At 40.3% G+C, this 13,790-nt stretch overlaps 2 protein-coding genes across 4 annotated transcripts; both read right to left on the bottom strand.

The window, feature by feature from the left end:
- Positions 1-87: 87 nt before the first annotated feature.
- sirt4 (sirtuin 4) lies at positions 88-4,983 on the bottom strand. Of its 3 annotated transcripts, none has more exons than XM_044348239.1 (4): positions 4,580-4,983; positions 3,772-4,278; positions 2,224-2,518; positions 88-2,128 (listed from the first exon to the last, which is right to left on the bottom strand). In XM_044348239.1, the coding sequence occupies exons 2-4, from the start codon at positions 4,254-4,256 to the stop codon at positions 1,976-1,978; spliced, it is 933 nt and encodes a 310-aa protein (XP_044204174.1). In that variant the 5' UTR covers positions 4,257-4,278; positions 4,580-4,983; the 3' UTR covers positions 88-1,975. The 3 variants fall into 3 exon arrangements, with proteins under 3 accessions (XP_044204174.1, XP_044204176.1, XP_044204173.1); XM_044348241.1 differs by having other exon boundaries at positions 3,772-4,256; positions 4,596-4,982; XM_044348238.1 differs by having other exon boundaries at positions 3,772-4,256; positions 4,580-4,981.
- Positions 4,984-5,973: 990 nt separating this feature from the next.
- On the bottom strand, positions 5,974-13,601 carry zgc:172271 (Saxiphilin-like). The gene is made up of 17 exons (XM_044347823.1): positions 13,519-13,601; positions 13,007-13,170; positions 12,037-12,136; positions 11,751-11,927; positions 11,448-11,610; positions 11,269-11,333; positions 9,980-10,137; positions 9,692-9,878; positions 9,458-9,606; positions 9,236-9,326; positions 8,772-8,819; positions 8,509-8,691; positions 8,128-8,275; positions 7,663-7,745; positions 7,395-7,579; positions 6,239-6,425; positions 5,974-6,143 (listed from the first exon to the last, which is right to left on the bottom strand). Exons 1-17 carry the CDS (start codon positions 13,571-13,573, stop codon positions 6,100-6,102), a joined length of 2,187 nt encoding a protein of 728 aa, XP_044203758.1. The 5' UTR covers positions 13,574-13,601; the 3' UTR covers positions 5,974-6,099.
- Positions 13,602-13,790: the final 189 nt, after the last annotated feature.

Raw genomic sequence — 13,790 nt, 5'->3', positions numbered from 1 at the left:
TGTATCATTGAGGCAGGTTCCAGCCTACATTATGGCAGAAATAACTGATAAAACCTGTCAGGATGACTGTCAAATCATTTTAAAACCTCAAGGAAGATATAAACTTTAATACACAAAAACTTATTATCATGCCCTTATCAAAAATAGGAGCAGTGAAATATTTTTTAAAAATCATTTTAAAAAGCCTCACAAAACAAATCAATTTGAGCACTGTGTTTCTGATCAACTTAAGTCTTTCATTTAATGTGCCAATTTAGCTCTAAGGAAGTTTGTAATGCATATAAATTAGACCTCAGTTTCTTCTGACCAACATACAGACCAAAGGAAAACATCAAAAGTAGAAATTTTTCCTGGTAGGGTTTTTTATATGTTATAGCAGGAAAAGCACAGGTGTAATTAATAACAAATCTCAGCTATTTTCTGTTTATTTCTGGCAGTTAACAGTTAACTCCAGTTCTGCTGGTTTACTGATGCACTGAGACACTTCAGTGGAACTGAGATGTTGTTCATGTTATTATATATTAGCTCCAACTGTTTTTCCTGATATGATAAGTCACATATTCTGCTTTAAGAAAGGAATATTGTACAGGTTAATAAAACAAAGAACACCTTCAAGCTGCAGGGTAAAGAAATCTTCAACTTAGATTTATTATCTGAATCATCGTTGGTTTGAGACCAATTGATAATAAAAGGTATTGGGACCATTTATCATCATTTTATTATTTCATTCCAAATAGTGATGATGTTTCAGAATGTGAATATTGCAAGATTTTCATTTATTGAAACAAATTTGTGAGGTTCACTTATAAGATATCCTTCCTGACATGTAACCGTTGAAAAAAAAACATCAGGAAATATCTCATTTTCATCATGATATTTCAAATATAAACATTTGCATCAGTTTTAGGTCAAACAAGATGTCTGAACATCACATGACAAACAGAACCGTCTATTAACTGCATTAGAAATTAACATTTATCAATCTCACCAACAGTCTTAGCACCAAATGCACTGAATATTATGATTCAAATCCTTTGAAAACCAGCTGATTGCAGAACATTTTGTATCGTCTTGAGTTAGTTTCCACGGCCTTAAAGTCGCTTTTTCACAGAAGACATGTTGACATGTCACAGTAGGAAAAACACAGGTGTAACTCCACTGAGCTGTTGTGGTTTCAGGGTCGTGGTATTGAGTGTGCTGGCTCACTGTCACACTGTCAGGAACTGTTATTGGAACGCTTGAATACAACAAAGCCATCGTTAATGTTATTAGTAACACCTGTGCTTCTACTGTTATGACAAAGTCAAACTGTCTGCTGTGAAAATCACATGGTTTTCACCTAAACACAGTAACAGCTGGTGCTTCCATGGACATCTTATTACTTTGTCTCACAAAAACAGAAGACATTTTAAGCTCATTTTACAAAACAATGTCTCTTGTAGCTCTGGCATCTAACTTAAATAAAAGCAGCATCAGTATATTGTGAATGAGTCTGGGTAGACAAACCATAAAGCTTGAAGTTGTCATTTCAGGGCCTCCAGTCAAGACAGTGAACTGCATATTATATCACATCTAAAAATTCTACCAAACCAACAGCAGCAATGACACATCCAATAGGAAATGTCTGACTGTTGGACTAAAATATTGATCTCCTGATACCAGTTGGGTGCAGAGAAGTTGGATTTTCAAGAAAGTCATATTGTCTTGAATGGAGGACATTTGTCAGTTTAGTTCTCAATTGTTCTGTATACAAAAGATGAAGTGAGCAAAGAGAAAACTCTCGGCAGAGACCTGTAGATGCTCAAAATGTACCCTGGTACAAAGAATAAAGTGAGTATATTAGAGGCTTCTGTGTCAAACAGCTGAGACAGAAATCCTGAAGTCAACGACGCTGTTACGGATTTAAATCTGAGGTAGTTTTGAGAGCATTTTGACCAACTGAACGCAGAATCTCCAAACTCCACGTCCATGATGGTCAGAGAGGTTGAATGAGTGACAGCACTTCACCGCAGCGGCCGCTCACTTTCAGCTCGGCCAGGTGGTCCGCCCTCGTGGACCCGATGTTCAAGATGGCGACTGGCATTTTCCTATCGCTCGCTGCCAGTAAGAACCTGTATCCTGAATAAACCTTGGGAATAACAGAGAGGGATACAGTTAAATGCAGGAAACCAGAGAAATGAATGAGTTCTGCGATCATATCGGAGGTACTTGAGTAAAACTTACCTGCAATGAGGACCCCACGACTAGCACCGCGTCAGACTCTGCCAGTCTGTCATGCACAAACTGCACTGTCGTTTTTTTCACAGTGTCTCCAAAAAACGTGACTTCAGGCTTCAGTATCCCGCCACAGTCCTCACAGGCGGGAACTCTGAAGTGGAGGACCTGCTCGTCCTCTAAGAAGACGTCACCGTCCGGAGCCACAGCTCCTGCCTGCGCTCTCCAGTCTGGGTTCAGAGCCTCAAATCTCCTCTGGAGCTCCTCCCTCGCTGAGATGCCGCCACAGCCTAAACACATCACCCTATAGGGACACGCAGATGAGCATTTCAGCTGTTAGGCATGTGAATGGTGACTTAAAGGGTCAGTTCACCCAAATGACAAAAACATTTGCTCACTTATCCCGAGTTGTGTTGAGTCCTGCAGATAGTTTTAGTTTTATTCTCCCAGGTTTTTAAGACATCTGTCTCATTTGTCTCTCTCTCGTGGACTCAAGAGCAACAAAAGTCTATGTAGAAACAGCATCCCTGTTACTCTGGATAATCCACAAACCTCGCTGTCAACACTTTAGATACTATACAATATACAATAGAACTACTTTCTATTGAAGAAATAAACGTGTGTGAAATGTGTGCTGTCTGCATTAAGTGCATTGTGAAGGGATCTTCTAATGGTCAGTATGAACAGGAGGAAAGATTATTGATGTGGATATTTTGAGCGATGGTCAGCACCTCAGTGGAGAAGAGTGGACACAATCCTTTGATGTCTTAAAGCTGAAAATGCTTATTGAAGCACTTGATCAAGGAGAACTGAAATAGCGAACATCGAAGTCATCTGCAACTTGGATGCTGTCTCTTTCCGTTCTCCCCTCTGAAAGTCTGACCCTTAGTCTTTAACTTAAGCAGATCAGCCTACAATATGAAAAACTAGTCTAATTGGTTCACTAGTTTCTAAACAAGGAACTGCATTTTACCCGTGTTAGTTCAGGTCACGTTGCATGGAACTTCAGGTCACTGTCAGCACATTCTGGTTTGAATGTCTGATTGTGTCAATAGAATCTGCGCATTCACCTATCTGTGTTGTCTAGGAAAGCCTCCTCCGACCTTGGTAACCATGGCAATGCTGATTTACCCTTTATCAGAGGGGCTTCTGTTTCCCCAAACATCACAGACAGCTGCATATCCAAAGAGAGGCAGTGTCTCTCTCTGCAAGGCTTGATGTTGCTTACTCTGTGACCTCAAGGCCCAGGCTTGACCCAATGTAACCCCTAAAGATGGAAAATTCCATAACAATTATAGCAAGAAAAACATGTTTCAGTGTTTATTTGGGCACCTCACTGTTGTTTTACGAAAGACTTGAAAAATTGTGAACCTCTCCTTTAATTGGTGATGAAAACAATCATTAGTTTCAGCCTTATACAGTTCAGCTTGCAGTTTAAATTTTTAAACCTTTTTTCTTTACTTAATGACTTAACATGCACCAAAAGGAATGGTTTCCCTTCTTGACAACTTAGAAACAGAAAAGTGTGACAACCACAACCTGTTAGAGCAGATTCACCTGTGGGCGCAGCCGTGGAGCTCAGTGAGTCTTTTCTGTCCTGCCTTTGAGTGAAGTGCGTCCACATTTTGAGTGACCAGCCAGTGTAGCCTCCCTCTCGCCTCCCATCGCTGCAGGACCCTGTGTGCAGAGTTTGGCTGGTGGGAGGAGAACTGAGGCCATCCGACGAAGTTCCTGGCCCAGTACCGCTGACGGGACTTGGCGCTGCGGACAAACTCTGCATGCTGCATGGGTCGTCTGTCAGTGCGGGCGTACAGCCCGACACCCTCTGAGCGGTAGTCAGGAATCCCTGACTCTGTGGAGAGACCTGCACCGGTGATCACAAACAGGCGTCTGGCCCGGGACACGAAGTCCTGCAGCAGCTCCACAGAGGGGCCGTCGGTGCTGCTGCAGGCCGGGACGAAGCTCAACACACCTGCAGGGACGGAGGACGTCCTCCTCACAGGTGCTGTGTGCAGTGTGAGGGTCCGCCATGGTAGTCTCATCTACACCAGGACAAATACAGCTCTAATGATTATAAACAAAAACACACATCATAACATCTGATCAGTGTTCAGCCACTGAGGGTGATGATGAGTTAAGTTACTGTGACTCTGACTGTCAGGTACATAAACAGCTTACTTATACCAGCGTTGTTTAACCTTTACATTATAATGTCCTAAAGAACCTAAAACCTAACAAAATACGAATATGCTGAAAGAAAATATTAAAATATAGCAAGAAAGTCAGTTACTTGGCTACTTTCCAAAGCTGGCTGACAAGCTAACCAAGAACAACTGTGTGTAGATACGATAGTTAGCTACCTTACCTTATTAGTGACTTACAGCTGTGGATGCAGTTTAACTCTATTATCGTAGAAACCGTCACTGGAAAAGGTCAACAGCTGGTTGAATAACATGACAAGAAAACACAGGCTGCTGATACAAGATGGGAACCTTAATCTGACTGTTAAAGTGAGCTATTTTTTGTTTCCTAGGACGGCGACGGAATATTCCGCGAAGACCCACGTCTGATTGGCTAGAAATTGTTTCCTGCGTTGGTTGGGTTGGTTAGGTCCAGGCATGAGGCGTGCGATTGGTTAGAGTTTTAGGGTCAGAGCCAATCAGAGGTAGAGTAGGGGGCGGGTCATCCCTTCACCATCCTTGGAAACGAACAGGAAATGTCAAGTTTTATGTAACACCAAATACAGTCGCACTGTAGTCTGGGACTTGTAGTCAAAAGTTTTTAGCTTAATTCCGCATTAGGTTCAGTTTTACTTGTTAAAATGATCTTACTTTGTTGTTGACGAAATTAAAGTTGTCCAAATTTGCTTTTAAATCACTGTACATTAATTGGTAAAACTATGTAGCCTTATAACATCATCTTTATTCTTCATGACAAATTGTATCCTAAATGAATCAATATAATTTTAATTATTTTAACAGGAATTACCTAAAGAGTAAACACATTAATGCATTTACATAATAAATAGAAACCTAATTACAGAGATTTTATTACTCCTGCATTACATAAGTTGTACAAAAATATAATACAGTATTCATGAGTAGTACATTTTCTCTTCTGTGATCAACAAAGAGTGTGGGTGAGTTTCATTCTCAAATATTGTGCTAACAGTGTAGAAGTATATAAATGTACAGCTTCCAGGGTTGAGGCTATTTATTAAGGTTAAACATGATGTGAAATAATTAACACACCCAGTTTTGCCCTCATTGTGAGATTTATTAACAAATACAAAAACAAAATCACTGTATGTAAACAATTTAGGCAAAACTTTGATAAATTTACACGATTACATTCTCATATTCTACACAACTCAATGTTACATCCATATTTTACATGTGTGTTCGTCTGTTTTTGTGGTATGACCTCGATGCTGGGCGTCATCTGTGTCAGGCCTCATGTTTGCACTTTTGTTGCAGTAATGGCAGGAATTTGTTTTCAGGCTTGAAAATATTGCCACAGCAAATACATTTTGTGTCTTTAAAAGACACAGAGATTATACACAATTCAACATTTTAAGTTATAATGCCATTTGAAAGTTGCTGAAAGCTTTTCTGCATCCAACACAACATTACAGAGTGAGCGCATATTTACATGTATGAAACAAGAAGAAAACATGAAAACAACAGTAACGACTGAAGAAAAATGCCATAGTCGTCCTTTCAGCAACAGCTTCAGGCAGCAGAGTTTTGACTATAGTAGTCTGGTTGAACAGGATGATGTGATTGATGGTTTGCAGTCATCAGATGTGGACAAAACAAACACGTGGATGAGGAGTTCAACCACTGAGTAGCACAGAGAAAAGTGAAGTTTCCCTCCGTGTGTCCATTAGAATATGTGGCACACGTCCCGACTGCAAAACTCCAAGATATCTGTTACAAGGAAAATTGATGCACACATAAGTATTATCATCAAACGAGAAGACACACGTTTACATTCAAGTATGTGTGTTTGATATTAATCATACCTGAATGTGTGCAGTTGAAGACGGTTTCTGCGTGATTGTAAAACTCCTCTCCCAGGATGGAACGGTGGTCCATGTGGCTCGTGTGGACAAAACATTGTGTCGCATCTTTGAACAGCAGATCGCTTTCTCCATATTGCTGAGACTCAAATAGCTTGAACTCTATGTTTGGGTTGGCTGCCAAAGTTTCCTATAAGGTTAAAAAAAAAAATCAGTTTTAAATCATAAAAGAATACTCAGCTAGACTTTCTACAATGTCAGAGATCATATTGTAAATGTCTGTCCTGATCTGCATTTTTGGCAACTGTCTCTTCTGGCAATGTGGTTGTGACCATAAAACCAGTCTCCCAAATGCACTGGAAACATTATGGAGTTTTGCATGAGACTTTCAGGACTTTCATAGCTCGTCCGTTCAAGATTCAGTTTTTAGTTTTTACTTGAAGTTTTAAAGGTGTTGAGACATTCGTCATTCCTGATTTTGGTTTGAGCACTGTGAACTATCATCAAGATGTTCCAGCATCTTTAAAGGATGCTGCAAATCTGTCTTGAAACAAATAAACATTACCATTTTTTTTTCTCCCTGTAATCATTCCTCCTGTTCATACTGACCATTAGAAGATCCCCTCTAAATGTGTTTACATTTTAAGCGATGGGGGACAAAATCTGCTGTCGTTGTAAGAAAAAATGTATTTCAGAGTTTATCGACGGACAGTGTTTTCCTGTTCGGCTGCAGTAGAAGGATCGTAGCATAAAATGGAAATTTGGCACCAAAAAGACTTTAACTTTGAAAGATATTGACCTGGTTTGACTTATTTGGATACCTGAAGCTTCATTTCAAATAAACTTTAAAAATGCTTTTTTGCACAGAAGGAGGCTTGTGGATTTTGTCCCCCCATCATTTACATTGAAAGTGCATTATGAAGGGATCTGTTTATGGACAGAGTAAACAGGAGGAATGATTATGGCAAGAAAACATGTGTCGATGTTCATTTGGGCACCTGACTATTGTTTTAAGACAGACTTGAAAAATTGTGAACCCATCCTTTAACAACCTCCTTTCTTCAATGGCGTCAGATCCCCATGTTTTGAAGACCGGTCTGCCACATTATTGAGCAGACAACATGACTGAAAACACTCCCATTTATTAAAGAAACTTGACCTGTGACTTCATGAGGAAGTCGTACACTCGCGCCGTAAGCACTGGTCGTGTCATGATGGTGTTAGGTGGGATGACTCCCAGATTACAGCTCTCCCACTCCGACAACGGGGCCCGACGACCATCGCCACACAGCAGTTCAAAGTCTGATGTCGTCCACCCTTCTGCCCAACCAGTGGAACTCAAACCTGAAGCAAACACACAGTATTTGTAAACTAAAAAAAAAAATCAGTATGTATGTTCATTAAAAACTTGATCTTGAGCATCTCACTGAGAATATTAGCCTGAAGGTTGTGCTGCTCAAGGAAAGCCACATCGCCGTAGCTTTTTCCGCTGGGATCTCCAACTAGACACCTATGAATGTTGGGAAGAGAATTAAAAGGTCAGTTCAGCCAAATTACATAAAAAAAACATATTTTCTCACTTAGTTGTAGTAACATCAAGTCACACAGCTCTCTCTAAAATGTCTGCTTTCACTCTAATACGATGGAGGCAGAACAACTGCAAATAGTTCCCATTTTGAGTGTTTTCTGTGAATTAGGATGTAATGAGTTTTTGCAAAGAGATGTTGCTGTTGATTTTTTTAAATTTAGTTTTTACTGTCTTCACCACACAAATGCAAATAAAACCAAAAAAAACCAAAACAACACCATTAAAACAGACTCTTTAAATGCTTCACGACAGCACAGATGAACATAAAAATTTGGGTTCAGGTACACCGTTGCACATACTGTACCTCAAAGCCCCCATGTTGCCATAGTAACGCTCGTTGTGGTTGTCAGCACAGCGTTTAGTTGCAGCCTCGCCTGTGCCGCCCATACACACTTTACACAGATTCCCCTGAGAGCCAGGAAGACAACCTTTCCAAAACACCTTGTTGTACTCTGAGAGGACAGAATGCGACAAAACACAGTTACATTTGAGTTCTTGGTGTGATAATAAATTATGTTTAAAAGGCCAATAAGACAAGCAGCCAACAGTGGGGAGGGCAAAGGTCAAGAGGTTACAACAAACAAAAGAGATATAACACAATAGTTGTTGTATAAGTTGAATACTGGTGAATAAGTTCAATAAATCTATTTGTGCAAGACTTTCTATGAATTATTTGAAACAGTACCTTGGTTTGGATCACAGGGGGAGCTGCTGTTATGCTCCAGGCTTAAGGTGTATTTATATGGCAGCAGCCAGCCTGCAGGGCTGTACATGTGGCCGTGACAGGAGCGACGGCCTCCGAGGTTCCCGATGAAAACGCTTCTGCTGGATCGCTTTGCAATGGCGACACCGACCGCTGAGGGCAACACTGAGGAGAGAGATGATGTAAAGATTGTCAAATCTATTGCAAGTTGGTCATTCGGGTGTTTTTTTTTTTCTCCATCTCACCATCTGTCTCTAAGTGGGTCGATCCTTCAGCCAGCACACATTTGCTTCCTGAGAGAGTTGAAGAAAACGCAGCACAAATAGTTTAGTATTTTTTAAATAATGAACAAATGATTTTTGTTATTATTAATCTGTCTGATTTTTTTCATCATTTTTTTCATTAAATGTTTAATTTAGTCAACAAAATCATAAATTTGACAGAGCCCCAGGTGAAATCTTTAAACTAAATAGATTTAAAACTGAGAAAAGCAGCAAATCCTACCAAATGTTTGTCATTTTTGCTACATAAATGACTTGAACGATTAATCTGTTATCAAAATTCTTGGTGATTAATTTTCCAATGTACTCATCAATTAACTGGCAGATCATTTCAGTACTAAAGATGATCATCAGTCAATAATGAATAGAGATATGCTATATGTTGCTGTATAGGATAGACCGCTATAGATAAACAACGAGAGTCTTACCATAATATTCTGTCACTACAGGGACGAGACCACACTTCCCTGCGATGAAAGAGTGAGTTGCATCTAGAGAAACAGCATCCACCTCGTCCCTCTTTAGCAAAATGCAACAGTGATGTTGGGATTGTTAGAAGAACGCAGGTGATTGGATTTTGTATAAAAGTGCTCTCCCAGATGTGATTAAAAAGTGTAATATCTTGATATTCTGCAGTTTATATAACTAACCTTAATCTTTTCCACACAGTCACGCATTGAGACTGCTCTGACACACACTAGCGGGTCGGACTTTATACTGAGAGCCCACTGCTCACATTTCTTCTGCTCTGCATGGCTGATGCAGCACCACCGCACAACGCTGTCCTCCAGTGAGCTTCCTGCACACATAAAGGTTCAGTGAGGCCAAACAGCCAGTCTATTGTGAATATGGAACAATAACAACCACACAATGGAGGTATGCACCTTCGTGTCCAAGACCTTTGAGGAGAGCGACATAATCCAGCCCCAGCACCTGACTGACATCCATATTGTCTGCCAGAAGAGCTAGTTTATCTGTCGTGTCTTTGAAGAGAAGGTCATTTTCCCCAAAAGACGATGAGTTGAAGAGTTGGAAGCGCTGCTTCTCTCTTCCTCGTTGGCCAAACAGCATCTAAAGAATAAAAAAAAAACAACATAAAGAAGCTTGTAGAAGGGCAAAGATGGACATGGAAACAAGTGGGAAAAGAAAATGATTGAATAAAAAAAATATACCTGCACTGTCACCACAAACTTGCGAGCAATCTTGCGAAAGTTGTGTCTGCTGACCATGCCTGCTCCTGGGCCGCGTCCCAGATTACAGTTTCTGTAGTGGCTGAGAGGAGCTTGTGTGCCATCTGTACACAGTAATTTGAACTTGTCCTTCTCGGTCTCTGAAAGACCAAACAGAATATTAAAAAAAGAGGGGTTTTTTGGAGCCTACTTTTGGCTTCTGTTTGTTGATTACAGCTCCGCATTTAATACAATTCCACCATCTAGGCTTTATGATTAACTTCTCCAACTGGGAGTCCAAATGTCCCTGTGTCACTGGATCTTGGACTTCTTGCAGGGGAGGAAGCAGGTGGTCAGAGTTAATAAAAGTTCTCCAAGTCTCTGATTAGTAACACCGATGCCCCACAGGGACGCGTCTGTTATATTCATTTTACACAAATGACTGTATTTCCAGCTCCCCGTCTGTTAAGATGATTAAGTTTGATGATGATACCACATTGGTAGGACTATTCTCTAACAATGATGAAACAGCTTACAGAGACGAGGTTTCATCCCTGGTGGACTGGTGTGCAGCCAACAACTTGTCTCCAAAAGAAAAAAGCAGTGGTGGACTTCTGTAAGAGTCATAGTGGCCATTTACTTCTGGTCATAAATGGTCATAAATTACAAATACTTGTGCGTAACAATCTCTTCTTCTTTAAAGTGGGAGGTCAACTCCACAACAGTGCTGAAAAAGGCACAGCAAAGACTTTTCTTTTCCCAAGACAGCTGAAAAAGTTTTCCATATCATGGGAGGATACGATGCAGTTTTACTGTGCTTGGATCGAGAGCATCCTCACCTTTGGAATAACTGTGCGGCATGGAAACACCTCAGCATGAGACAGGAAATGTCTGGACAAAGCAGTAGGCACTGCATCAAAAATCTTAGGCCAGGAGCTTCCATACCTTACTGAGATCTACACCATTAGACTAAAGGTAAGAGGGACACAGTATTCTTCAAGACCTCTTTCATCCTGCTAACCATCTTTTTAACTTCCTTCCTTCTTTTAAAAGACCGAGAAGTATCAGAAGCCTCCCCATGGGAGTGTTGTTTTAATGATTTATTATTGTTACTATAACTTAAATTACTTTTATGTCCTAAGGTGTTCATTGTATGTGAAGGAGGTTCTTGTTGTTCTGTGTGAGCTCACCAAACCAAATTCCTATCAGCTATGTTGAAATGGCAATAAAGTACTGAAACTTGAAAGCTGATGTGAAATAAGAAGAGAGAGACATAATAAGAAGCTGCTTACCTTCAATACTTTCAAGAGCTAAATGGTCCACAAATGCAACATCTCCTGCCCCGCTCCTGAGACATCTGCAGCAGAGCAAAAGCAGTAACATTAGTAGAAATTAGATTATATTGTTTTGGCTGTTTACATATTTGAAACGTAGCAAATGGGCGTCCTAAGTCAAGATCGTTCCTAAGGACCTGAGGGCTCCTTGGCTGTTGTAGAAGGGCTCGCTGTGGGACGTTTCACAGTGGTAATTCTTCTGGCGGATGTAGGACTTCTGGCCTTGGCACAGAGCGCACAGAGGTGGCGCCATGGCAGCAGCTCCAGGAATACAACTGGCTCGGAAAAATGTACTGACGTCTTCTCGGCCAGAGATGAGAAAAACAAGTCAAGGCAGTGAAGAACCAGACTTCTTCATTTCATAATCTTTCCATTAATATAAAGTGGTGACTTTGACATTGCTCTGTTTTTATTGGTTGCCACACATTCGTTCTCTTTACCCTGACTGAGCGGCTGCTCCTTTGACCAGCTCAGGTAGTTGCGGGACAGCAGGAAGCCGAGTGGAAGACTCCATCCGGCCGTCCATCGAACCCCACTGTGACAGCTCCTGTGACCCTGCAGGGACCTGATGTCCAAGCTGCTGTTTCTCACCACAGCCACGGACAGAATACAGCCTCCTGCAGGACTCAGTGTAGACACAGATGGACATACATATAGACAGGTGCACTCAGATACTGATGCTGAAGAGATCATTTGAATTATCTGAAAAACATGGAGTAAACCTACCGTCACTGTATATCTCCTTGGCAATGGTCACGAGGCCAAACTGCTTCACGGCAGAATAAAGTTCTCCTGCATCTAATGTCACTATATCTGCACGGTTCCCCTGAAGCAAAGAGTTAACAGAGTGGGTTTTAATTTTACAACTCAGAGCAGACTTTACTGTTGTGGTGTTCAATCAGGATTCATAAACCTTTAAAAGGTGTTTTTTTTTAATATACAAAACCTCCCAAGATTTTTGCATTTGTGCATGTCAACATGTTTTCTATTGTAAGTAATCAAAGCCTTTCATTTTTTCAGATTTTGTGGGATTGCAACATAAATTCAAAACACATTTAGGCTAAAATATTGATGAGAGGAAAAACCTCTGTAAACTTATTAGAAATAAAGCTACTGTAATAACCCTTAATTCAATGTTTTGTACAAGCACCTCAGCTTTTACTAATACACTACATCATCACTTTGGCACATTTGCTCAGCTTGTGTAAGAATTTATCTGCTTGGCTTAATTCATTGTTGTTTTAAAGCTTTCCAAGTCTCCATGTCCTCAACTGCCCTGCTGGAAATATCATCTGTGAGACCTCACAGGACAAATTTATCTGTGTTCAGTCTGCAATCTCAAAGACGTCAAGAAGACTAGAAATCCCCTTTTCCCGCTCTGAAAGCCACTACAAAGATATTTGATTCAAAACATTTTAACAAACATCTGTTTTTTATATCTTATTTATGCACAACTGTTTTTTTATTTCTAACTTATTTCTAAGAATGTGTAAATAAGAAATCCACTTTATTGGTGGCATCATGGGTTTTTCGTTGTGTATTTGTAAAGAATTTTATTGTATGAATACAGACTGTAAACACATAAAACCTACATACACAAACTTGTCCTTCTTTTTTCCTGTGCAGACCCTTTTACTACTAGACCGCATGCAGGACTTGACTGTGATTGTTGCATTTCAGGTGAAGGATGGCTCACCCTGATCCTATCGATGCAGTCAGTTGTGCTGGATGCACGAATGCACGAGAGTCTGGCAAAAGCTGCCACAGCTGCTGGCGGCAGCACTGCCACCAAAGCTTTAGCCAGTTCTGCACACTTCCTCTGTTCAGGATCTGACACTGTACACCAACGCATCTTCTTAGCTGTCATGCAAACAGTCAGAAGATTAATATGCATTTAGTGCAGAACTTGGGTAATTGTTAACTTTGTGCATATTTATGTTTTACTAAGAATTTCTCTGTTTACTCCCAAATAACAAAATCTAAAGCCAATGTTGGATATTGGAAGGTTAAAATGATCATATTACAACATTTATAATGTTTTAATAATGTTTACAAAAAGCTCCATAAACTGTGCAACAACCTCGCCAGCAACAATGAAAACCATACAACATCACAATAATAAAAGGAATTGGAACATTAAATGACACAATAAGACTTAAAATCAACATAACATAACTATAAATAAGCTAGTTCAGTAACAACACTTACCCCATACACAGTACACAAAGATGAAAAAGAGTAAAATGGCATTAAGTCCTCGCATCGTGCCCTGTTGTAGATCAAAGATTTGGACAAATCTGTCTTTACGCAGTCTGCTGAGTGCAACACACAGTCGTTCTTTCTGTTAGTGTGAAATCTCAGATATTCCTGCATAGATTTTCCAAAGTATTAGAGGCACGAGAGGTGCTGGTACTAACAGGGAAATAGAAAACGTATTGCGTAAGGGCAGCTCCCCTAAAAACAGTGAAGTGACTTTTTGC

Source organism: Thunnus albacares, chromosome 4 (genome assembly GCF_914725855.1).
Source record: "Thunnus albacares chromosome 4, fThuAlb1.1, whole genome shotgun sequence".
Taxonomy (NCBI): Eukaryota; Metazoa; Chordata; class Actinopteri; order Scombriformes; family Scombridae; genus Thunnus; species Thunnus albacares.
This window is presented reverse-complemented; position numbering and strand designations above follow the sequence as displayed.

Bases quoted from the DNA above. Each gene is read 5' to 3' on its own strand.
- sirt4 (XM_044348239.1), bottom strand. From the start codon at position 4,256: ATGAGACTACCATGGCGGACCCTCACACTGCACACAGCACCTGTGAGG. The intron at 2,519-3,771 runs GTGAATCTGCTC...GTGTCCCTATAG, and splicing joins CTCCACGGCTGCGCCCACAG to GGTGATGTGTTTAGGCTGTG. The intron at 2,129-2,223 runs GTAAGTTTTACT...GTTATTCCCAAG, and splicing joins TCGTGGGGTCCTCATTGCAG to GTTTATTCAGGATACAGGTT.
- zgc:172271 (XM_044347823.1), bottom strand. From the start codon at position 13,573: ATGCGAGGACTTAATGCCATTTTACTCTTTTTCATCTTTGTGTACTGT. The intron at 8,276-8,508 runs GTACTGTTTCAA...CTGTCCTCTCAG, and splicing joins CCCCTGTGATCCAAACCAAG to AGTACAACAAGGTGTTTTGG. The intron at 7,746-8,127 runs GTACAGTATGTG...CAACATTCATAG, and splicing joins GGCAACATGGGGGCTTTGAG to GTGTCTAGTTGGAGATCCCA.